Below are 23,578 nucleotides of genomic sequence, written 5' to 3' on the forward strand. Positions count from 1 at the left end.
CCACTACGCACTAGCGCTGGTTGAGGGCGCGTCTGGGTTTTTGAAAAGCAGCTCAGACTCAGTCGCCCTGGACTGGAGCTCTTCTGTCGTTCTGATCTTTACTTGGGCTCGTCGTACTGCCTACTGCCTGCTGGCAACTACAGTGTACTAGTAAATCTCTTTCCTTCCTGACCGGTCCATTGTTGGTTTCCAACGTTATCCGGATCTCCGGTCCAGCGCCGATTTCACTCCGAAATCTCCCAGCTTGGCCTAACTAAAACTTTAGCACATCTTGCGTCCGCACCGCACTGTACTGCACGCAGAGGGCAGTGCCGCCGGTGGGTAGTACGGTAGTACGGTGGTAGTGTTTGTGGCACATGCAGGTGGCACCGTTTTATTTTTATTTTACACACCCAGGTGAGAGGAGCGGGTGCTGTTTCCAGCGATCGACTTGGCACAAGTGAGAGAATTAGCGCTTATCTTCTGGCCTGGGACGCCTGGTGAAAGCGCTTCTGCAACCTCGGATCGTATTTGGAGGGAGGTTGAGTGCGACTCGACACAGAAGGAGAGAGATTGCCCCGTAATAAAAAAAACAATAATGTCGGAGGGCCTGAACACCTCGTTTAGCGCAGAGAGTGCAATAGATACAAGCCGGGCGTTGGACGAGACCCGTCGCTGGATTGAGGTATGTAATGTGCTGTTTACGTGGGTATGTTTCTTGACGAGAAGAAGCGGTCACCTGGTCACTGTCTCTTCTGTACTCTGGCGCGTGTCCCCAGCCTGGCACACTCCAAGTAAAGTTATTCGTGTTTGCTTTCGTCTCGCTTGCTAGGAATGCACCGGGTCACAATTTCCGTCCGACGACTTCAGACTTTCGCTTAGAGACGGCGTACTCCTGTGCAAGTAAGGACTTATGCAGTAGCATTCTTCTGTCCTGCTTCTCTTTCTCTCTCTCCTCTTACATACTTTTAGCTGTCGTAAATTGCTCTTTTTTGATCTGTGGGTGCTTGTTTGCCTTCGCTGATGAAGCATTTGCTCGGTACGATAGTTGTAAGGCGTTTCGTTGACCAGCCGACCCACGCCAGTGAACATTGTTCCTGTGTCGCTCGCTTCCGAAGAGAATGCCTTGCCCCTCTGCATTCTGCGCCATGGCCGAGCACGGGTCGGTGCGTCCGGCTCGCTCAGGGCGAAGTGAGGCTTGATGTGATAATGATTTCGCAATAATGTTGGCATGTAATCACTAATCAAGTTGAATGGCACTTCATGATGCCTTGTTGGGGCCTCTTCTCCACAAGTCTCTCTCTTGCTAACCTTTCGCCGGTCTTTCCCTGTCGCTTTTCTCCATGCAGGTTGGCCAATGTCATTCAAGAGGGCAGCGTGAACCTGAAGCGCGTTCAGACGGGAGCGCAGGCTACCTTCGTATGGCTTGTAAGTCCGTGGAATCGTCACAGTATGATTGTCCCGTTTTTGCGGCGGCCGCGTTTGGAAAACTGCGTTCCCCATCCCGCCTTCCAGGGTATGGACGGGTATGGTGTCCTTGGGATACCGGCCATCGCACCAGTGATGGTATTGTCCCATCCCTGTGGGTCATTATTATTCTGTGTTCACGATGTTCAGATCAGTATGTTCTACCGCCAAGGCTCTAGTGCAGTACTGCCAGTACTAGTACTAGTAGTGGTTCAACTATAAAAACAAGAAAAACAAGGGTAATACTAATAGGTACAGCTACTGCAGTAGCGGCAGTACATGGCTGGCAGTAAGAGTTAGTGAGTTACTGTGTGCACTGACCATGTAACTTGTTGTTCTTCCTGGCATTCCAACTCGCCCACGCAAACCTGAATACAGTAGTACTACAAGTATGTGTGTGCTTCTTTGGGTCTAAATTTAGCCACCAGTCGACTACACATTGAAGTAACATCAAACTGGACCTATTGGAGTGGCAAACAAGCACTAAGCCTTCCACTGTGCCCTGGTTTTGCCATTCTGCCCTTGGATTCCCCACTCCATACTGGAAATGATAACCTATTTGCATACATGGCCTTAGATGTACACCCCCCCCCCCCCCCCACACACACACATACACACGCAAACACACATGCACACACACATACACACACACACGTGCCGTGTGCACAACAAGACACTGGGCAGCACCAGTGTGTGTTCAGCCACACTGGGCAGGTCCTCCTTGCAGTCCAAAGTCAGACATACTAATTACTATGTTTGGACTAGTACGTGTGGATCAGCTTTTGGCCTTGGTGTGTGCTGGAACTCTGTGTGTCTGTCTTCCTGCAGGAAAACCTGAACTACTTCATCAAAGCTTGCCAGCAGCTAGGCCTAAAGGGTGGCCAGTTATTCGATCCCACTGAGTTGATTGCAGAGGACCACAGCGAAGTGAAAATACAGAGGTAAATCACAGTGTACAGTGTACCGGTAATGCGGACATTGGCTGTGTTGAGGAGTGCATGCTTTCGTTTGCGCTCGGAGAACTGTTTTTTTTTAAAGTATTTATTGCGCCCACGCTGCTGTCAGAAATATGCTGCTTTCTTCCACTATCGCTTTGCATTCTTTGGACACTCGCGGCCTAACAGTGTGCCTTTGGTCGGATAACCATGCGGTATGGTCGGAGAGCAGCATGTCACCGTGGAGCAATCATGTTGATGGCCGGCGGCTTGGGTAAATCCATGTATGTACACGTATACGCGCCCGTCACCACGTTATTTGGCAACCCCATCGATGCAGGAACAGACCCACGACAGCTAGTATGTATGACATAGTGCTAGTATGTATGACATAGTGCTAGTATGTATGACATAGTGCTAGTATGTATGACATAGTGCTAGTATGTATGACATAGTGCCGCTGCATACACAGTCCATTCAAATGTCCAGTCAGTCTCGAAATATTTTAACAAAGTATGTAGCACCTAGTGCCCCTGAAAATTTGACCTGAAGTGACATTGGCAGTGTTTGAGTGCTTCATAAAGGTTACATGTATTGCTGGGGAGTGATAGAAAGTGCAACGTGTGAACGTAGGTTGGGCATACGCCTTGAAGCAGCAGGAAGATGTGCCCTGGGTGTGAATGTATTGTTCCATCATTTGCGCATGAAAACATAACACTGACCTAAATGAGTCACTGTCTACATGTACATAGTTACTAAAATTAAGCCAGTCAAATTGTACAGAGCCTGTTACTCAAACAACAGTTGCCAGCAATAAGTGACTCATTCAGGGAATGGGTGCCCTCCCCAGTGCGTCCACTGACTTGAAATGGCTGCACCTTTCCACACAACAAAACACGATGTGTATGACTATGCACCAACTAACGAAGGCACCTTCCTCCGAAATTCTACAAGGTCAGCAAAATTAGTTTCCGGGATGGCTACTCTCTTGCTATAAAAGTGAAGTTCGCACGTCCACGTTGCAACCAGCTATACAATTATTATGGAATGCCTATAAAAAAGCATTCCCCAGAGACTCCTGATGACATGCTGGGAAGTCTAGCACACAGCTCCACCACAGTAGTATGTTCTGGAGTTGTTGTGGATCACACCCAACATGTCAGATGTGTTGTTTTGCTGCTCTTTTCTCTCTTGATTGTAGCGGTAAGAGAACTGAGCAAGAGCGACGTGTGCGCAATGTAAGTGTTATGTAAGTGTTGTATCTGACAAATTTACGTACTACAACATAAGTACTCTGCTATGCCCAGTGCAGGCTGGCATGCACTGCATCCACTGCAATGTTTCCATGGCCCGGGTAACACGGGCTGTGCCTTACCCTTCTACTGTCAGTCTAGTGGTAGTGCATGCAAATGATCAAAGATAACAGGATGCTCTCTTGGCGGAGAGTATACCAGAGTGGCAGTTTGGTGAGGTGCACAAAGCTGACCTAGTCCTCCAGCACCCTTTCTACTGAGGCAAAGTGCTTGTGAAGTACGTCCATCAGCTCACATCATAACAAGGAGACATTCCAATTGGAACACTGGTTCATTGACACCATGCTATGGGGAAACAGTCCTTGTGGATGCAACCATGCATCTGCGCCCCATCAACGTGTTTGGCAACTGTCATCAGGTCTGTAATGCTTCAACTACCCACAGATGAATTGCACTTTTGCATATTATATGAATTGACAGGATAGTTCAGAAAAGTTCCTTTCCCTTTTCACATCTCTCTAACTTGAGTCCCTTCCATTTTCACAATTAAAAACAAAAATGTGAAAATGTGAAAATAAACAAGACACGTTACTCCTTCTCAACACTCTTAATAACATTACATGGTCTCGTTGCGGACATTGTTCATGGCACGATTTTCTTCCTAGGTTGCGATCACGGTATACTGGCTTGGCAAGAAGGCCAATAGGATCAAGACGTTTGAAGGGCCCAAGTTGAACCTGACCGAATTCCAGAACATTGTTCCGGTTAGTAATACTTTGATGTAACTCTTGAAGCAGTGGTTGAATATTTAGCTACCAATACACTGGTAGATCAATGGCTGGCTGGTGTTGACATTTTGGAAGTTGGCAGCAATCTCTACTTGAAGCACTGAATACTTACGGACTCACTGTGTTTGCCTTCTAACCTTTTTTTCTGTTCCCCGCAGTCTGCTGTTCACCATGAAGAAGACAACCGAGAGGTGAGTAGGACTCTGTGTGAAGTGATAAATGGGCAAGGCCTGTGGGGTTGATTGCAAGTATAGGACAGTGTGCTGTGCAGCACCGGGTCTGTGAAATATCCGCTCAGTGCATGGACAGCTCTGCATCTTTTCAATAGCAGCACGTTCTTATGCTTGGGGGAGAATGGGTACTGCACCCCATAATGAAGGCTTACGTCAATTCCAACTGACATGTAGCTACCACTAGTTTGAAGGAAAGTTGCAAATGGGAAATTCTGAAGAAAAAATTGACTGCCACCACCTGGACTCAAACCAGGGACCTTCGGCTCAAGGCCAGCAATGCTCTACCACTTAAGCAATGGTGTACATGTAAGCTATCTTTGCACTTTCCTTTGTCTTACTTTTCTCTGTTGCGGTTACCATTAGGCTACGCCGGAGCACGACCCAAGCCCTGCACCAGACAAGCAGCAAGATGTGTTGGAGGAGATTATCGAGACTGAGGTCATCACAACCGTCACGACAGAGGTGCGTCGCGTCGTCAAGCTCTCGCCAAACATGCGCGAGGTAGTGCGCGAGGACGTCAGCACTAACACTGCCGTGGAGGAGAGGCCGCGCACCATCACCAAGCGCTCGTCGGCCAGTGAACTTCGGTCTGCTTTCATGAAGCGTAGCTCCTCCAGCGACCTCAATCAATCCAGTGCTAGCAGATTGCGCGTCGGATCTCGTTCTCGAAACAGTGGTGACATGACCAGCGCCCGGCCAAGATCAGGTGCACCTGAAGCTCAGGCAGATAGTGAGGTGAGGCATGTAGGCACTGACGTCAGCCATCATTGAACCTGTAGCGATTACTAGTGCATGCATCTACAAACTTCTTTGCCATCTGTAATCTCAACCTGCTGCCCAATTTGATGGACACATGCAGCAGTGCAATTTGTAGTGTCAGACTCTTCCCCTTGGGTTACTTCGTTGGAATGTTTAGAAGTGGTCTGCTTTCAGAACTGCAGTGCGTTACTTAGTGTGCTACACAATGAGCTTGTTACCTGGACTATTCTTTGTATGTGTGTGGGTGCGTGCGTGCATGCATGTGTGCATAATATACAGAGCCTTGCTCTTTGTCTAGACCTGGGTTCAACTGAAACAGAGTTTGGCTTCACATTGGAGGGCGCCGAGAAAGGAGTTCCCACCAGTATTGCAACGGTGGAGAAAGGTAATTACTGCCACTGCTGCAGTCATCAGCGGGTGGTGATAGGGTAGATGATTTATGAATGATAAAGGTGCATTCTGAGTCTTGTGTTCATTGCACATAGCCTCTTTCTTTCTTCAAATCATTTCATTCTGCACAAATTCATGGAACAGCATGATGGATCAGTGCCGAAATGCACATGTTCATACGTTAAAATTAGTGTTCTACATCCCTCATGTCTGATTTTAGTGCTGCTGCATGTGATGAGTGTTGTCTCAACAGGGTCGTGCAGTATCCATGCTTCCTCAGCTTCACTATCAGCATCGCCAAATTGCCTCCTATCTCACTTGTCTTATTTTCCCCGTTCAGGATCCTCTGCCGATCGTGCCAACCTGCATGTGGCTGATAAGGTGTTCTGGGTGAATGGAGAAAGTGTGGCCTTTTCAAGCCTCAGCGAGGTGGAGGCACAGGTCACATTTATTGTAAGAAGTTATCTATACTGTAGCAATACTGCCTAGTCAGGGTGGCGGGGAGGGGTTGGTTTGAGCTGCACCTCTTCATGTAAGCTCTTAATTGTCACAGAAATAGTCGTAGTCTCCCGCACCAGATTGGCATAGCTGTAGGTGTACTTTGCAGCACCAGAAATGCTGACAAACTACATAAAGAATATTATGGATGAAATGGGTTGATTTAGCCTTTTTAACTATCAAAATATCGACTAACTCCAAGTTAGGTGCAGGAAAACTATTCCACTGTACAGAGTTCAGGTTACACATGACAGTTTCTGTATCTGCTGCGCCACTCTCAACAATGTCCCGCCGGGCTGATGACAGCCCCAGGTGGTAATTCTGTGCAAGTCCAGCTGTTCTTTACAACACGTCCACCTCTTGTGCTAGGCAACTTGATCATAAGTTGTTAATGCTGATAGCCACTGGCCATTAGCCAGTGTGAAAGAATTGGATCATCTGAGATCACTCAGTTTGGGGCATGCCTAGAATATTCACATGCACTGCAGGACACCACAACTGCTCGGAGACTACTGCAAGAGCAGTACTGGTGTAGATTCTGAAGCTTGAAAGTATGGCTTTTGCTGTGGCTGTATGCTTGTTTGTTACTCAGTGTAAGAAGGAGAGGGTGATAACGCTGGGTATCAGACGGCTCATCCCAACCAAAGTCCCTGAGCAAATTCCAGGTAAGGCATGTGAGCAATTCCAGTGCTGCTGCTTTGTGCTCGCACTGTGCACTCTATCCTGCACTGAACAAAGGAGGAAGTGAATGTGAGAATCGATAATTGCATAGCTCATCAGTGTCAGGGTGCCAGTGTTGTACAGCATCGCCCATGTATTTCAGCACGCTCCTGTTTGATTTCTTCTCTAGAATCTGCCGTGGAGGCCGAGCCAAGCTCGCCACCCCCGGCAACGAAAGTCGAGGAGGAAGCCGTAGCTATGATGGTGGCACAGACCGAGACTGGTCCCACTGATTTAGCTACTGCGCTGAAGGAGTTTGAAGACAAGGTTGAAGCAGCAGAGGTATGGTTCTGTGTTGGCTTGTGGCCTGGTAGAGAGAAAAAGTAATCATGGTGTGATATCCATATAATACTATGGTGTGACTGTGGGTGTTGGAAGTGTAGTTGCTACCTCTGAAGAGTGTAATATTGAACATGTCTATGTTGCTAGAGTGTGCCAGTGTGCCACTCCAAGCAATTGCATTCGCCAGTGTTATGCCGTTGGTTCACACTTTGGATTGGATAGTTGAGATGCTTCCACGCACCCCGGTACAGCTGTACCTCCGCGTTCCAAACGGTTCTACTTGGCTCTACGAGATTTTGTACATCTGTACACCGGGCATAAGGCCTATTGTCATGTATGATAGTTCGAGAGGTTCAGGCTGGGTGCAGTGCACGCCAACTGCATGTGGGTGTTACCATAATTCATTAATTGATATGCAGCGAAAGTGAAAGAAGTGTTACATACCGCATGGTAATTATCCTGTGTATATCTGGGTCTGTGCATATTATAATATAATTTTGGATTGTTTGTGTACGCGTGTGTACGTGTGTGTGGGCACACACCTATTTGCCCATAGGTTGCACCAGCAGCAACCCCAGAACCAGCTGCGGAAGACAGGAGTCCTGCTGCAGCGGGTGTTGCAGTGGCTGGTGTCGCAGTTTTGAGCGGCTTTTCCACTCACAATACCGGAGCACCATCGGGCTCCCCACCGGCAACTGCTAGCCGAGAGAAGGTGACGGAGGAAGCTGCAACCATGTCATTGCAATCAGACGACCAATCAACATTCACTCCTCATGGACAAGCACCGACTGCTTGCTATCCGTTGACCCGGGAGTCAGTAAGGAATGCTACGGCCAGTGTTGATTCGGTGTGTGACCGTAACGATGCATGCACTTCCAAGTAATCGATTATTGTGTTTTGCTTGTGCCAGGTACCAGCAAGAGATAAAGAGAGGTGGGTTACTACAAAGAACAGTGGTATTTTGCAACGGGTTTAGGGGTTGACAATAATCTTGGCAGGTTGGGAACACACGTCACCGATGCATGAAATAGCTAATGCTGCATCTTCAGCGAGTACAGAGGCTAAAAGTGACGTCTTAGCTAGCCATCATGAACTAAGATGAAGCCGCAATCACCGTGACCTGTCCATGTATGAAGCTGAAAAAAGCTGTAAGAGGCAAGCTGATCCAAGAAATGGAGATTCAAAGTTCTTCGAACTAGTTCATGTAGTTAGAGGAAGTATGGACATGGCAGGCCCGTCGCACCGACTTTGGAGGTGGGTCCAGGGGTCCTCCCCCGGGGAAAAATTTCAAAAATTGAAGCTGATTGCAAGCATTTCCGGGCATTTGGTGCCTTTTCAGTGTACGGTAACTACAATGAAAGTCTTTTTGATTCTACAACAAACCAAGAAGACGCTTCGATCGGGGACAAACATTACCCTCCCCGGGAAAGAAATTCAAAAATTGAAGCCAATTGCAAGCATTTCCAGGCATTTGGTGCCGTTTCAATGTAACTGCAATGAAAGACTTTTTTCTGCAACAAACCACAATCGGGGACAAGGATTTGTCACGTTTGCGCTAAGCTGCGATCATCGCGCTTTGTTGTAATGTGCTAAAAACAAAAAACGAAAAAACAAAAACAGCCGAAAAAGTGGGGCGGCTGTGACGGCCTTGCATGGTGATGGAGATGACAAGAGATGCGCTCTTCTCATGAGTACATCAACTAGACTGGTACCAGTGATAAGATGGCGTGTGTTCCTTTGACTGTGATAGGCTGCTACGGACGATACTACCAAACTTGGCCTGGCTACCGCTGCTGCTGCCGTCGTGGTGGAAACCGAATTGCCCAAAAGGTGAGTGCTCATACGGTGGTGTTGCTTGTGCAGAGGTACTCCTGTGCTAAAGTGGCCATCTTGTAATGGGGTGCGTCTAGCTTGATGGTCGTGGGTTTATTGGAATTCTGCTACTGGTGTATTACTACATGTGCTCCTGTGTGTATGTGTACGTGTGTGTGTGTGTGTATGTGTGTGTGTGTGTGCATGTGTGTGTGTGTGTATGTGTGTGTGTGTGTGCATGTGTGTGTGTGTGTGTGGTGATGTGTAGTGATGTACAACGTCGGCGGTGGAATTCGTCTAGTACTCCCCCAGGTTCTGGTCTTCAGTCTCCTGAGCCACCAGCAGATGGTAAGCATACCAAAGAAATAATGTTAAAGGACAATGTGCAGCCTGTTCTGTCACTGTGATCTGGGGATGTGGAATCACGTTTGACCACACTGATGTTAGGAATGTCTTGGTGAACATCGGTCTATTGCCTAGATTTCTTTGAGTGTTTGATGTTGCACTCTCCATGCCTGGTGTTGCACTGTTTATGCTAGGCGTTGCACTATCCATTATTAGGCCAAGATTGCAACCGTTTACCTGCTCACCGCAAGTTATATTCATAAGTTTGAGGAAATTAAAATGGGAATAGTGGAGCGGGCTTAACTTTGGCTATGATTGTTTTTTTGTTGATGATCACCAGAAGAAGATATGTCACTGGCTGCAGTACTGCGACGTGTTCAGAAGAAGCATGGTGATGAAGAGGACGCAGAAAAGTGCAAGAAGCTCGTGGCACTGGTGTCCACGCCCGGGTTCAGCGGTGTGGTGGAGGTAAGCCTGTCTCAAGTGCTATCTTGTCTTTATATTTCTATGCAGTTTGTGGACATACTGGCTGAGCCCTTGGCTTGAAGCACTGTGTACAGTCGTGTATATGTGGCCATCACCTCGTCAGTGACTCAGTATTCTGCAAAGGAGCATGTCCTACTCATTGTATATGTACAGTGGACACGGCACTGCATACTACACGTATGTGATTTGAGCACGTAGTCAGTAGTACAGCAGATGGAGCGGGAGGTCAGTGTCCATGTAGTTTGCTGTAATTCTTATCACATAGTGCACATATCTACTGGTAGTACATGTTCCATGTATTTGAATCACATTCTCTCAGGCTCACCGTGGCATTGGTAAGGCGAACGCTGCAGCTGCAAGCGCTGAGCACACCTCCCAGCCTAGTCAGACGACGGAGGAGCCAGCGTGTCCCGTGTGCCGACGTGTAAGTGCTGTCTGTGGAGTATGGTTATTGCATATACGCAACATTGAATTCATTGACGGACCCTGCTGTCAGGGCATAGCGAGCAAATGCCGACAGCGCTGCTGGAATGCAATGGTTTACTAGGTGCCATTATGTTGTATTTCTCGTATGGTCACAGGTGTGTCAATTTTGTTGCGTCATAGGGCAGTGTCACCCATGCCCAGTGAAGCAACAACATGGATGTATTGTCCGATAATTAGCAGTGCGTGCAGTCCTTGATTCCCAATAAACGCCTGTCGTGTTGTTGTTCACTATGTTGCATCAGACGAATCAGGCTGTCAATAGCAGTGACAACCAGCAAGATGCTGACGACTCCGCAGCACTGGCTGAAGTCATGGGCTCTCCACACTTCCGGGTAGGTGACGTTGGCCAAGAATCCCCTGGACTGCTGTCTGTTGTACTAGCTAGACCTTGTGTGTGACGTGCTGAGTGCCTGCCTTTTAACCCATTCAGCGCTACTGGGCCTTGCCTATGGTACTCTGCATATAAACTGCTAAAAACAAGGCAAATAGAAAGTTCTAAAACTCCAGGGTTCTGGCAACTGGGTCCTCAAATATTTTGGAAATGATTGCCAAGACTATCAACCACAGGGTGACAGAATCGATACAGTCCCCGAAAAGAATAGCGCTTCACAATAGGGGACGCAAGTTTGCTCAAATTGCGTGAAATGCGCTAAATGTGTGCAATTGCAGCTGAAAGATCGCTGAAAAGAGAAGAAAAAAAGACGCATAGTGTTACCAAGCAGGATTCGTACCGACGACCTATCGTACAAGAGGCAGGATCATGATCCAACTGACTAACAGTGCTTTTACACACCTGATAGGGACGGAAATCACTATATATCCCATGACGTCTATAGACGTCATCCCGCGCATGGGGGGCATTTTCAATGACGTCTATAGACGTCATCAGCGTTCAATGGGTTAAATGTGTGTGTGTCTATACTGCCGCTATCACAGGCACTATGCTGGACGCATGACCAGTTGCTGCAGAAGAGGAAGCGAGAGGGTGGTGCAAATGCTCCGCCGGCGGTCACGGCTAGTTCTGCTGCATCCAGTACTACAGCCCAAGCTGTTGGTGCTGCGGCCGCGATCACTTCTCAGAGGGAGGAGCCACTGCAAGCAGCTGCTGCACAGTCCAAGCCATCTCCGAAGCCAACACATGTCGCTAATGGAACTGGAGGTGCAGCAACAGCAGCAGCGGTGGCGGCGGCAACAGGAGCGAAAGCTGCTCCACTTCCACGTATTATCATTGTGCAGAAACAGGCCAAGAAGCCATTGGTAAGGTGCTACCTCGTTACTAAATCCATGTGGCTGGTGATGAGAATGCTTGAAATGGTGTCTACACTGTTACGGAAGGCTCAAAGTGCAGTAAGTTGCATGACGATTGTACAGTACCCCAGTATGCGCACTATTTCCATTTGGTGGTCTGGTGTATGTGTGTGTGTGTCCATGCGCAGGGTGCGACAATCAGAACGGAGGATGGCAAAGTGTTTGTAGCCCGGCTTATGGCTGGCAGTTCACTTGCTCAATCGGGTAAGCTGCACGGAATGCTGTCGAACAGCGGTGTTGCATTTTATAGCACTCGTGTTCTAGGGTGTGGGAGTGTACTAGTTCCAAGTCGGCTTGTAATGCCGCCAATACCAGTGGAATGAATTATGATGTTGTCGGATCTAGGCTGAAGTACTTAGCTATGGTTTTGACGATATTGGGATGGTAATAATTTATTATCATTTATGACTTTTTACTGGCGGGCTGTGAGGTGCATGTCTTAGGCACGGTGCTCTTTTTGTATTCTACAGGTGAAATCCTGATAATTCGGACCTCAAAATGCCAGGAAAAAACTTCTAATTAGGCCAAACTAAAGAAGGTGTGTGGTTCGACTCACCCGACCGACCGTACAATTTCAGCCCGACCGTAACTTTTTTTCGGCGGGCTGTCGTGTGACGACGTACGTGGACTGAACACGTCCACGTCTACGTGCTGTGCGGCGTGAGTCTGCGGACGCAGGCGGCTCCTTTTGGACTTGACTTGTAGTTGTACTGCAGTGCAGTGCAGTGAGTGGTACGACTGCTGCCTTGTGCTGGTAGTAGAGTCTACTCGATACGCGTATACAGTGTATTTACATGTACTAAAAAATATATTAAAAAAAAAAAAATCCGCCCGCCCGCCCGTAAAAAAATGTCCATGTTAGTCGAACCACACACCTTCTTTAGTTTGGCCTTATCCGGACATTCTAATTATCCAAACATGAGCCCACAACACAATATGTATGTCAAAATGCTCTCACGGTCATGCAGAGCTGCGCTATGGACCTTAGACACAAATTTTACGGACACTGAACTGACCGGCACAGCCTGCTCGTGCAAACTGAACTGACCAGTACAGTGTACAGTGAACTTCGAATTACACTTTGCTAACTTCGAATTATCAGCACAAATCCCACACATTTTCTATGTAAGTGGAATCTGTGGGACTTCCAATTAACCGGACATGTCGAGTTCGAGGTTCGAATTATCAGAAAATTTTATGTGGGAATCGTATTGATAGAAATCGGTCCTGGAAAAACTTCTAATTAAGCGGTATGTTCGAATTAAGCCATATTCGAATTATCAGGATTCCACCTGTATCTTCTAATGTGAGATGCAGCTGTTGGTCTTGCACATGTAACTTACTCGTTAGTTTTGTGACAATTGTGCTGTGAATGATCATCGGGTACTAGTAAATGTTGAGTGTACCGTCTGTACCGTGTGCATTTTACTAGGACAAATCAACGCCGACGATCAGATTCTAGAGATCAATGGCAAGCCGATCCAGGGCAAGTCGATCAGCGAGATCTCAGCTATCTTGGTAAGGTGTATCATATGCATGTAGTTGTCCTTCCCATCAAGCCATGGGTAAAATAGAATACATGACTGTCGAAATCACTCGCTTACCAATACTACGCCAGTCTGTCTTGAATTCCAGAGAGCTCCTAGTAGCAGCACTCTTTCCCTGGCTGTTTGTTAAAGCGCTGCCTGTCCGGCTGTGTCTGTTACTCTTGTGTTGGTCGTGTGCAGGGAGAGATACCAGTCGGTGATTTGTCGATGAAAATTCAGCCAGCTGAAACGGCACCAGCTACGGGTCCGACCCCAGAGGTAATGTGCACGTGTCTTACTGGTCTACATACTAGTACACTGTTGTCTATGGTGTGGATGGTTGATTGTAAGGAACAGAGGGGGACTGGTGCTGACCATGACTGCAAATATATGTACAGGATGTGTATTATCTTCAAGCACGGACATTGGAGGCAGTGGTGTTCTGAAAAGATCATTCTTCAATAGCATAGCAGTGTGGTTGACTCGATGCAGAGACATTACGTATGAAGGGCAGACACATTCGTTGAGTGTACATGCTTTGATAATAAGCTGAAACTCAACGTCTCGGGATTATGGCGTGCTCTGTTCAGGTGAACGTGCGCGCTCTGTTCGACTACGATCCAGCAACAGATGAGCTTCTACCTTGCAAGGAAGTAGGTCTCGCCTTCAAGAAAGGTGACGTGCTACATGTAGTAAACCGGCATGATGTGGACTGGTGGCAGGTAAGACTGACAACCATCCCTCTGTTTGTGTGTGTGTGTGTGTGTGTGTGTGTGTGTGTGTGTGTGTGTGCATGTGTGTGCGCGTGCATGTAAGTGTGTGTGTGTGTGCCTCTCATTCTCTGCTACACCTGATTTGCCGGGGAAATGTCCAATTTGCTTACCACTGCGCACGTGTCTAACTTTGCAGCAAATCTGCTTAGCCAAGCGTAGGCTTTGGTCACACTACGTCAAACACAAGCACTTGATGCTGGCGTAGTCTCACCGTACTTGTACTTTTGTTGTCGCGGCCTTACGCGCTTCACAAAACCACTCTGTGGCGAACCAACCCGCTACGACACAGGACGCTCAGTTTCCCATTTTATCGTCAGTTGCCATGGAAAGATTCCTGATTCGTACGCTGATGCAGCATTTCTGGCGTAAGGTGACATAGCCATGATTGCCTTCTCTCTCGTGCTGTCTTTCTCTCTCAGGCTGTGAAGGAGGATGAAGATGATGCTGGCATGGCTGGTCTTATTCCCAGCAAGTACCTTCAAGAGCGGTAAGCCATCCAGTGGTGCACTGTAGACAATCCATTTTTATATCCACACTGTGTGCTGCACTAGTATAGGCTGAAGCATGCTACACTGTATGAACGAGCATGGGATACCCTTTGTGCATGTTTTGCTCCAGTTTGTCCTATACCCACCCGGTGGCTACTCCCCAGGTGATTATTTTCCACGTGTGCTAGTCTAGTAGCAATATGGCTAAGCTGTTGGTGTCCGAGTGTTCCGAGTCTGCTGGCATGCCAGTCGGGAGCAAAAACACAGTGATGTATCACAGCGTACAGATCATTGGAGCGTGGAGGGATGCATCGCGTGCAACGTAGCAACGACTGGTGCTGTTCCCCAGACACTGGGCGATAGCAACAGAAGACGGGATGCGCTGACAGTGTGGATGTTTGTCTTTCGTTCTCACCCACATCATGCACAGGAGAGATTCCTACCAGCAGATTGTGGATGACGACGGCAAGAGAGCATCACAGAAAAAGCGTAAGGACGGGCTTTTCTTCTGGCATCCGAACGCTTTAAACTTTTAATTTTGCTTTGCTGAACTCGGAACTTTATGTGGTTGCTGCTATTCTTTAAAAAAATTCCTATGCTGCTGATCAACATGGTTTGGTTTGGTCGATGTGTGCTGTGTGCAGGCAAGAGCAGCAAAGTGCGTCTCCCCAAGAGGAAAAAGAAGAAGGCTAGCACCTACGAGGCCAAGCAAAACGGTATGATTTAGCACTTCCTGGGGGGGGGGGGGGGGTTGGCTTCTGAACCTGTGTACCTGCCAGTCAGCCCATTGTCATGTTTCCTCTGTGCTTCCACAAAGAGCTCTGCCTGAGAAGGAGTAATGAGATTGAATAGTGCTGATGTTAAATAGAACATACGCAAGTGTCTAGTTCCGAACACCGGTGATAAGATGGGTGGGTAGTTGCTAGTAGTGCTGATGGTGATGTTCTTCTTGCATGGAGGCAGATGGCCGGTGAGCTGCTGTTCTTGTTTGTACACTGTATGTTAACGTTGTTGCCCGTCCTGGTTTCCTGTGGCGTGCAGCTTACAACTTTGATGAAGTACATACCTATGAGGAGGTTTTCTTGGTCAAGCCAGACCCGGCCAAGAGGAGGCCCATAGTAATAGTCGGTGAGTTTTGTGCAACACTGTTCTTGAAATGATCGTCTCGTGTGCACACAGACACAGCAGACGCACCGTTGCACAATAACTCTATTTCAAAGATTACGTGAGCAACTGCTTCAGTGCAGGGAGAACTGTGATTTGCCAAAGACTCGGCCTCTCCAGCAATATTGGTGCATACTGCAAACTTCTCATTGAACGAATGACTACAGTACTGGTTGGTTGGTTGGGTTTATTTAAAGTCGTACAACAGGCATATCTGCCTCCTTATATGAAGACGACTTCTGGCAGTAAAACTGTACTGCTGTTTTCCTGTTGACTGGAAATTCAGAAGATTCCTTTTCATTGTGTGCACTTCAAATACTGACATGCTTAGCTTGGTTGTGTGATGACATACATGTTCACAGGTCCGCTTGAGGGAGGCAGAGAGGATCTCAAGGCACGCCTGGTCGATCACGATCCAGAGAAATTCAACATCCCGATTCCTCGTGAGTTCTGCATCTTGTCAGGCACTGCTATGACAGTCATAATAGCTGGCTTCGCTATTGCAGGACGTTGCCGCTCGAATATATCACCTTTCTCTCTTACAGTTGCGTGACTATCATATTGGTGCTTGCTTGCACAGCACAGCCACATGCAGTGTCTGTATGTAAGAGTTGACAACCAACGCACTTCTCTATGTTTTCAGATACCACACGACCAATGAGACCGGACGAAAAGCCTGGTGAGATCTATCACTTCATAACGCAGAAGGAATTCGAGACAAAGATGAAGAGCAACGAGTTCTTTGAGCACGGCCAGCATCGGGAGAACTTCTACGGCACGGCGCTGAGGTCCGTCACGGAGGTAATCATGAGTGGCCACACGTGTGTTGTCACAGCTCATCCAGAGGTAAGACCTACGTGAACCGTAAAGTATTCTTTACTCATCGTGCTTTTGAGATATGCACTTAGCAGTATGTCTGCCTTGTCCAGAGGCCAACCATTAGCTGCAAACTGATTGCAATCACTGCATGTAGAATGCTGATCAAGCTGATATAGTTGGGAAAGCACCAGCTGATATCAATGACTGTAAACCTATTGTCTGCAGAGCAAGATCTGCATTGTATTTATTACTCGTCAGATGCACCTTTTTCATATTGGTTGTAAAGCAAATTGGTCAGGGGACTCGTATTAAGTGGATTGATCATCACCTCTGTGTGTTTGTTTTGCTTGTCTTTCTTTGCAACTTGACTGTGTACACAGGCACTTGCTCTTCTCCGTGCATCCAACATGGTGCCGTACGTTGTCTTTCTACGACCGCCCTCGCTGAGTACAGAAGCCGATCAGGTACACACAAGCGAACCCGTCGGTATAGTACTCCGCTGGGTCTTGCAGGCTAAGTGATCGCAATGATGTTGTACAATCATGTACTAGTATAATATCAGACCAGTATTTTTCTCAGACCGTAGCCACTGTACTGTAGAACGGGTAATTTTAGCGACGTAAAAACCCTAGCGAATTTAGCGATCGACTCATTTTCGCTAAAGTTTCAAGTCGCTAATCCGTTGAGACATTAGTAGTGCACTGGTGATCCGTGAGTAAAATCGCTGCAAATCGCTAAAATAAAACGTCGCTAACCGGTTGACAATGGGAAAACGCTAAAATTAATAGTCGCTAAAATTACCCGTTCTACAGTAATAGCATGTGCGCAGTGTGGGCATTCCCACATAATGCATATCGTAAACAACTCGTCAGCTTTATTCGAGGGCTTTGTCGGGTGGTTGTTTCTGCCAAACGTAGCCAAAATACACCAGTGTTTACGAAATAAGCACCTGTTATGGTGCCGTGATGCAAACACTCCCCTCCATGGTCCACGGATTGTACAAAGGTTTATTTTTAGGCCAAACACGTTCTCACCGCCACCTTGGCCGTTGTTGTCTTTGTTTGTGCGTGTCTCCAGCCTCAACTTGCCGAGGAATCAGATCAAGCACGGGGACATCAGCTTGCGTATCAGATGGAGGTGCAGTTTGGTCACTTGTTCGACAAGACTATTGTCAACCACGACATCGAGGTCAGCCTTCAGGAGATGTTGGAAACGGCACATTTCTTGCAAACGCGGCCACAGTGGGTACCCCTGACGAGACGCTCAACCTAAGCGTTTACAACAGATGCCATCTCTCGGCTAATGCCGCGAAACAGTGCACATCCCCTGTGCAAGGCATGCATGTGACCACCCCCTGCGCGAGTCACCTTGATACTCCTTCAACACTCGCCGCCATCAACGGCCCTGATTGACGCAGCCAAAAGGAAGCAACGACTGGCAATGAGTGGCCGGACCATAAGCAGTGATGTGTGATGGATGGTTTGCTCAGTATCCAGGAAGTGCTGCAGAGCTGATCGTCTCCCTGCTGTTGACGCTGCCAGCCCTGAGGTAGTTTTACTACTAGTATTGTCCTCTCTAAGCTGCCAATGCTTACTAGTATTGTCCTCTCTAAGCTGCCAATGCTGCTGCACAATGCACCAAGCACATTCTGCACATACATTGGGGGACAAATCACACTCAAGTTGAAGCCTATCACTGCTCCATGGAATATATTGGCAGATAGAGCATGGCAGGAAGAGATTATAATAAGACCATTGACATGATTTGAAACAGAAAGGTGGCAAACGAAAGTCTCTTTACACAAGTCGGAATAAGGATGAAAATAGTATGTACAAAACTAGAATGTGTCCTACAAAAACTTCTCTCCCTTGTCAGATTATTTTGAATTGTCCCACGTTTAGTGCGATGAATTGGTGCGTGTAATGACTGATGATATGGCTGCCAGATTTGTTTGCGAGTTTATGTGTTTTATGCAGTAGGTCTAGCTTTTATAATTGTTATTATAGATCATTCTAGATAGTCCTGTTATTCCCTTTTCACGCTATGCTGTTGCTGAGAGTGGATTCGGTGTTTCAGTATCCATGGCTATCCGAGCAGGCTTGCACATGTTATCATCGTTCGCGTCTTCGTCGTCTAAATTGATCATTGCTATTGGTGGTTGAGGCTTTCTGCAAGTGAGAAAAAGAGGTGTGATTGCTTGCCTCAGATTTTGAAACATCTATGAATTGTGAAGTTCACAAACTTTTGTTGTCTGTGAATTGTGTGGGCAGAATGAGGACTCCGCGGGAGTGATAATAAGAGGTTCCAGTGTATACTGTACCAATTTTCATTATTGGGAAAACTGCATACCGGCACATGACGATCAGGACTAGTGGTATATTCGTGCAAGAAGTGTGGAACGGAGCATCTCAATGGTGCCAAAACGAGCAATATTAGTACTAGTATGGGACTACATATGTGAACATTATGACCCAGCTCAACACCCTCATTCACTCACCTCTTGAACTGATCAAAGCAGCCTGGCATAAATCCTCGGACAGCTGGACTGCTGATACTGCTATTGGTGGAAGCCGGACGACCGACGCCAAGTCGCTTCGACCCGCCACGACCTGGAGAATGCACGTGGCATGACACAGCAGCACGACAGATATACCCAGCAAGTTCACATCAGTCATGATCCAAAGAGCCAAGACTGCCAGAGATAAGAAAGTAGTCCATTGCGAGTGCAGTGTCAGTAGCTGAGATAACCAAAATAGTAGACCCAATCACATAATATTATGTTTTCAAAGTCTAAGGCTGTGACTGAGTGTGTTTACATGAGGCGTTTCAACCCGGGTTGAGTTTGACCCGGGTCAGATTTCAACCCGCCATGTACACAAAATGAATGGTGCGTTTATATGACGCATTGCGCTTGACCCGGGTTGAAATTTCGCCCCGGGTTGATTTCAACCCTCCCCGCAAGGGGAGGGTTGAAATCAACCCGGGTCAAGAAAATTGTACTAACGTACTTCTGTGCGTATCTCGCGCCAGGTTTGAACAGCACTGCATATGCAAATTTCGCGCGAACGGATTCACGTGACCATACAGGACTCTAGAAGTGGACTTTTGGCGGCATATCAGTATTTGACCCGGGTCAACTGTCTTCATGTAAACGCTCACCTATTTTGTCTATCGTATAGACTTTCAACCCGGGCTGAAATTTCTCATGTAAACACAGCCTTAGGTGCCGCCATGAGAGACGTAGACATAGACATAGAGAGAGAGAGAGAGAAAAAGAGAGAGAGAGAGAGAGACCATAGTGCAAACATGGTCACCAACGTTACTGCAGCGAGTTTACTCACGAGATTTGGACAACGTCGCAAGCAACTTCTTGCCTGGTGACTGTGCACGGCACACATGTAGACAGAGGAGAAGGATTTTAGGCAGTTATCAATTGTGTTGTGGGATGCACAACATGTGCGTAAATGTAAAAAGAATACAGAGCAGTATACAGCCAGACCGCGCTTCAAGAGGACTGGACAAGCAAGCTCTAGCTGTACTAGAGCACATATGAGTATACTGGTAGTGTAGCATTGGCAGTTTCGCATTAGTTAACACAGGACTAGCAAGTCATAGAGAACTGCGTTCGCAGGGCATAGCTGATGAAGCACACACCAACCCTGTCAAGTGCGTGCACACACAGATACACAGTCACACAGTCAGTCACAAACAAACACACACACAGTCACACAGTCAGTCACAAACAAACACACACACACACACAGTGCTAAACTCACAGGCCGTGCAATCAATGGAGCTGAGGAAATCGGCGCTGGCTTGGGTTCAACTGGAAGGCGACGGGGCTGAGGTGGTGGAGAATTCTCTATTTCGCTATCCAGAACTACTTCCCTATCAAGAAGACGTGCGGAGAAGGATGGTGACTGCAATGGCACTGTTTGACTGTCAGCAACATTGCCGGCAAGGATTGGTGACGGGTCACTCTTGCGATCGGCATCAATATCATTTGGTACTGCAATTTGGGCCATGCTAGACTCCTTTATCGGGAACGCATCTGTACTATCACGCCTAGCCGCTTTAGCCGGGGGTTGGTGATCTAGGGCACCTGTGTCCTCTGTCCGTCCCAGAGCTGGCAATGGTGGTGGTGGTAGCTTGCATACAGCAGCTTGGCTACTGTCCGACGATCGACGTTTGCCGACGTAGTTGAACATGGACAGCCCATTCCCAGCACTGTTGTTTTGTTTCTTCTTGGCATCAGGAGTGGCAGTTGTGTTGCTGGTTTGATTGGACTGCGGATGGCTATTGGACTGACCCAATGGCTTTGGCTTGGCTCCAAATACAGATACCGGTGGCTGATATTGGTTGATGTGAGTTGTAGCTTCCTCATAGCGTTTCTCAGAGGCTTCTCGTAACATTGTGGAGATAGTGTTTTTGCTGGACGGGGAGCGGATAGCTGCCTCAGCGAAGAACCTGGCAGTAAAGAGAGAAGAAAATGCAAAGAGTGTTTATCAACACAGAGCAGCGAACCAACACCTCATACCAGTAACAACACACACACACACACACACACACACACACACACACACACACACACACACACACACACACACACACACACACACACACACACACACACACACACACACATAACAACAAGAACAAGAACAAAAACAACTGGCGATGGTGCTATCGTGAGAATAAAGAATTCAACAACAACAACATTTCTCTTATTGGCCACAGGCCATCGTGAGAATAAAATATTTCAAACATAAAAGATTTCAAACAACAACAGCAGCAAATGAAGCCTGTGCTTGGTCACAGGCCAGTGTCAGAGGGAGGTTTGGCTTGCTTACTGCTTGCTTCATCAAACAGCAAAACTCAACCAGCAGCACGGCAGCAGCAAATGCAGCTGCTGTCACAGGAGATACGGATAATCTTACAAGTACTCTAGGATGTCCTGCTCATCAACATGTCCCAAATAAGCAAAAACAGCAAAACCAATGAACCATGTCCACACTAACCACCCACGCACGCGCACATGCACACACACACCCACACATACACAGCCATGAGCCTTACTTGCTAATGCGCGTGCACTTTGTAGCGCTTGGTGGTGCAGCTGCAACAGGCTGAACGCGCTCATTCAAACTGGCTGAGAGAGGCTCCTCCGATTCCTCCATGTCATCATAAGATCCTGGTAATGAGCTCTCCTCGTCAGTGAGGACTTGTTCGCCCAGGGAATCACGTAATGGACTTGATAGCCGTGAGGTGTTTGCCACAGCCATGCTAGATCTTCGGTGATGCTGGCGTTCAGCTGTTGGTGATTCTAGATGGACATTGGTTGATGACGAGGAGTTTGCCGCCACAGTCTTGCGAACACCATACGACATGAGCACCGACTGGTCGGGCAAGCGCTCCTTTATCACTCGTGTTTCCGTACGGGCTACACCAAATGAACAAAGCGCATAACAGTGCATTACTCACGATAGGCACAATACATGCACAGTACATGCACAGTACATGCACAGTACATGCACAATACATGCACAGTACATGCACAGTACATGCACAATACATGCACAGTACATGCACAATACTTCCGGGGAAAACGCCCCAATTGTTTCGCATAATAATAATAATTATTATAATTGTACGCATTCCCGCTTTTAAGTGTAGCAGCAGTATGCTGCGTCCACAGCTTCGCTTATGCAGAATGGCTTGGGTGAGAGGAGAGGGGAGAGAAAGCAACAAGGCACCCAACATCTATGAAATAGGCCACAATAACATGAAGAGAACCAACCTACATATGCATGATTGCACAAGAATGGAGACGACAAATGGCTATAATCATTGTGCCCCAAAACCGGCACACAGGAGATCTGTCGACAATAGGGAGGTTTAGTTCCCACGTAACGGAAACGCGTACGTGGGTGATCCACGTAAAGTGGATGAAGGGCACCCACGTTGCAATGTTGTGTTACGTCACACGAAACAAACAAAAGAATGACGCGAAAGGCCCAAACCGGGTCAAAGACGAAGCTACCCGGGCCTAAGAAGCTCATCCAATATTTTGATTTCGTGCTTCGGAAACTTCTTCAGCTGAGCACCCTCACAGCTCGCACAATGCGCTCCAATCTGATTTTCACCCACGTTCTGGCGGAACGTGGGTGAGCCTCCATACACGGTATGTCGTGAATCAGAAAACGTCTGTATGTGGGTCACTGAGTATCACGTGGTACACACACGTAAAGTACCCACGGATTACGTGGGACTTAACCTCCCTAATGTAACGAAACATAAAACTCAGTTTAGTACTCAATACAGGTTCCACTAAATTACAAGAACAGCGCTACAATAGTAGAATTGCCGCTAAATTATCGCAAGTGTAGAGAACGAGTCCAATACAAATGAAAACCATGAACAGGCCGTCCCGAAGTTATTTTGGGAACAAATTGTACTACTTGCTGACACTGACGGAACACGAATTATTTGAGTTGAATACGCACGAAGTCTTGTACATGTACATCATTATGCGCCGGTGTAAGCAGCAGGTACGACAGCCACCAATCCAGCTTCAGCTCCGCGCTCGCTTCAGCAGAATGTTGGCCGCGTTTGCTTTGCCTCCACACGGATAGACGACCAGCGCAGAGTCCCGCAGCTCCGTGGCCGTATGGTCTTGACATTCGCCGTTAGTGCCGTCAAGTCTCAGTCCACCTCTCACAGCAAGCCGCTCTATGAAAATCTTTCTCTCTCCATTGGAGAGAGAGAAGAGTTGCTACTTCTCCATCCGCATAATACAGGGCCAAAATCTCCCCAGAGGCTTGAACCCCATTCGCACTTCTAAAGACCTGTTTCCTGTGCATCCCGGGGACTGAGACGGCGGGGACTCATGATATGCTGGACTGCTGTTACACTATGCAATGTACATGTAGATAGCTTGCCATATGCTCGATGGTAACTGCAAGTAGAAAAGCCAGTTTAGCAGTGAACGACTACATGCTATTGGGCAGCATGTAACTCCTTTGGTGGCTGTATTCAGTGCAGCTTAAAGCATACTTGAAGTACTGTCA

The 23,578-nt window shown here is 47.5% G+C and overlaps 2 protein-coding genes across 4 annotated transcripts in view; one reads left to right on the forward strand and one right to left on the reverse strand.

The window, feature by feature from the left end:
* On the forward strand, window positions 1–18,752 carry LOC135815137 (uncharacterized). 3 transcript variants are annotated; one of them, XM_065328385.1, is made up of 31 exons: window positions 1–664; window positions 812–882; window positions 1,329–1,407; window positions 2,275–2,387; window positions 3,583–3,619; window positions 4,300–4,398; window positions 4,581–4,613; window positions 5,019–5,390; window positions 5,694–5,799; window positions 6,145–6,257; window positions 6,895–6,967; window positions 7,153–7,304; window positions 7,861–8,151; window positions 9,055–9,134; window positions 9,385–9,464; window positions 9,805–9,929; window positions 10,267–10,371; window positions 10,676–10,765; window positions 11,370–11,690; window positions 11,870–11,945; window positions 13,174–13,259; window positions 13,469–13,546; window positions 13,858–13,989; window positions 14,460–14,527; window positions 14,959–15,017; window positions 15,173–15,244; window positions 15,570–15,656; window positions 16,055–16,135; window positions 16,336–16,538; window positions 16,892–16,975; window positions 17,589–18,752. In XM_065328385.1, the coding sequence occupies exons 1-31, from the start codon at window positions 578–580 to the stop codon at window positions 17,781–17,783; spliced, it is 3,648 nt and encodes a 1,215-aa protein (XP_065184457.1). In that variant the 5' UTR covers window positions 1–577; the 3' UTR covers window positions 17,784–18,752. The 3 variants fall into 3 exon arrangements, with proteins under 3 accessions (XP_065184457.1, XP_065184456.1, XP_065184459.1); XM_065328384.1 differs by having other exon boundaries at window positions 2–664; window positions 9,802–9,929; XM_065328387.1 differs by having other exon boundaries at window positions 3–664; window positions 7,861–8,121; window positions 9,802–9,929.
* LOC135815139 (uncharacterized) overlaps window positions 18,189–23,578 on the reverse strand; it is an 11,196-nt gene continuing 5,806 nt past the window's right edge. The window contains exons 8-12 of the mRNA XM_065328388.1: window positions 21,588–21,951; window positions 20,288–20,978; window positions 19,853–19,892; window positions 19,009–19,120; window positions 18,189–18,679 (exon numbers count right to left, since the gene is read on the reverse strand). Of these exons, the coding sequence (XP_065184460.1) occupies window positions 18,553–18,679; window positions 19,009–19,120; window positions 19,853–19,892; window positions 20,288–20,978; window positions 21,588–21,951 (1,334 nt within the window). The 3' untranslated portion in view covers window positions 18,189–18,552. The remainder of the gene's footprint in view (window positions 18,680–19,008; window positions 19,121–19,852; window positions 19,893–20,287; window positions 20,979–21,587; window positions 21,952–23,578) is intronic.

Source organism: Sycon ciliatum, chromosome 4 (genome assembly GCF_964019385.1).
Source record: "Sycon ciliatum chromosome 4, ocSycCili1.1, whole genome shotgun sequence".
Classification (NCBI taxonomy): Eukaryota; Metazoa; Porifera; class Calcarea; order Leucosolenida; family Sycettidae; genus Sycon; species Sycon ciliatum.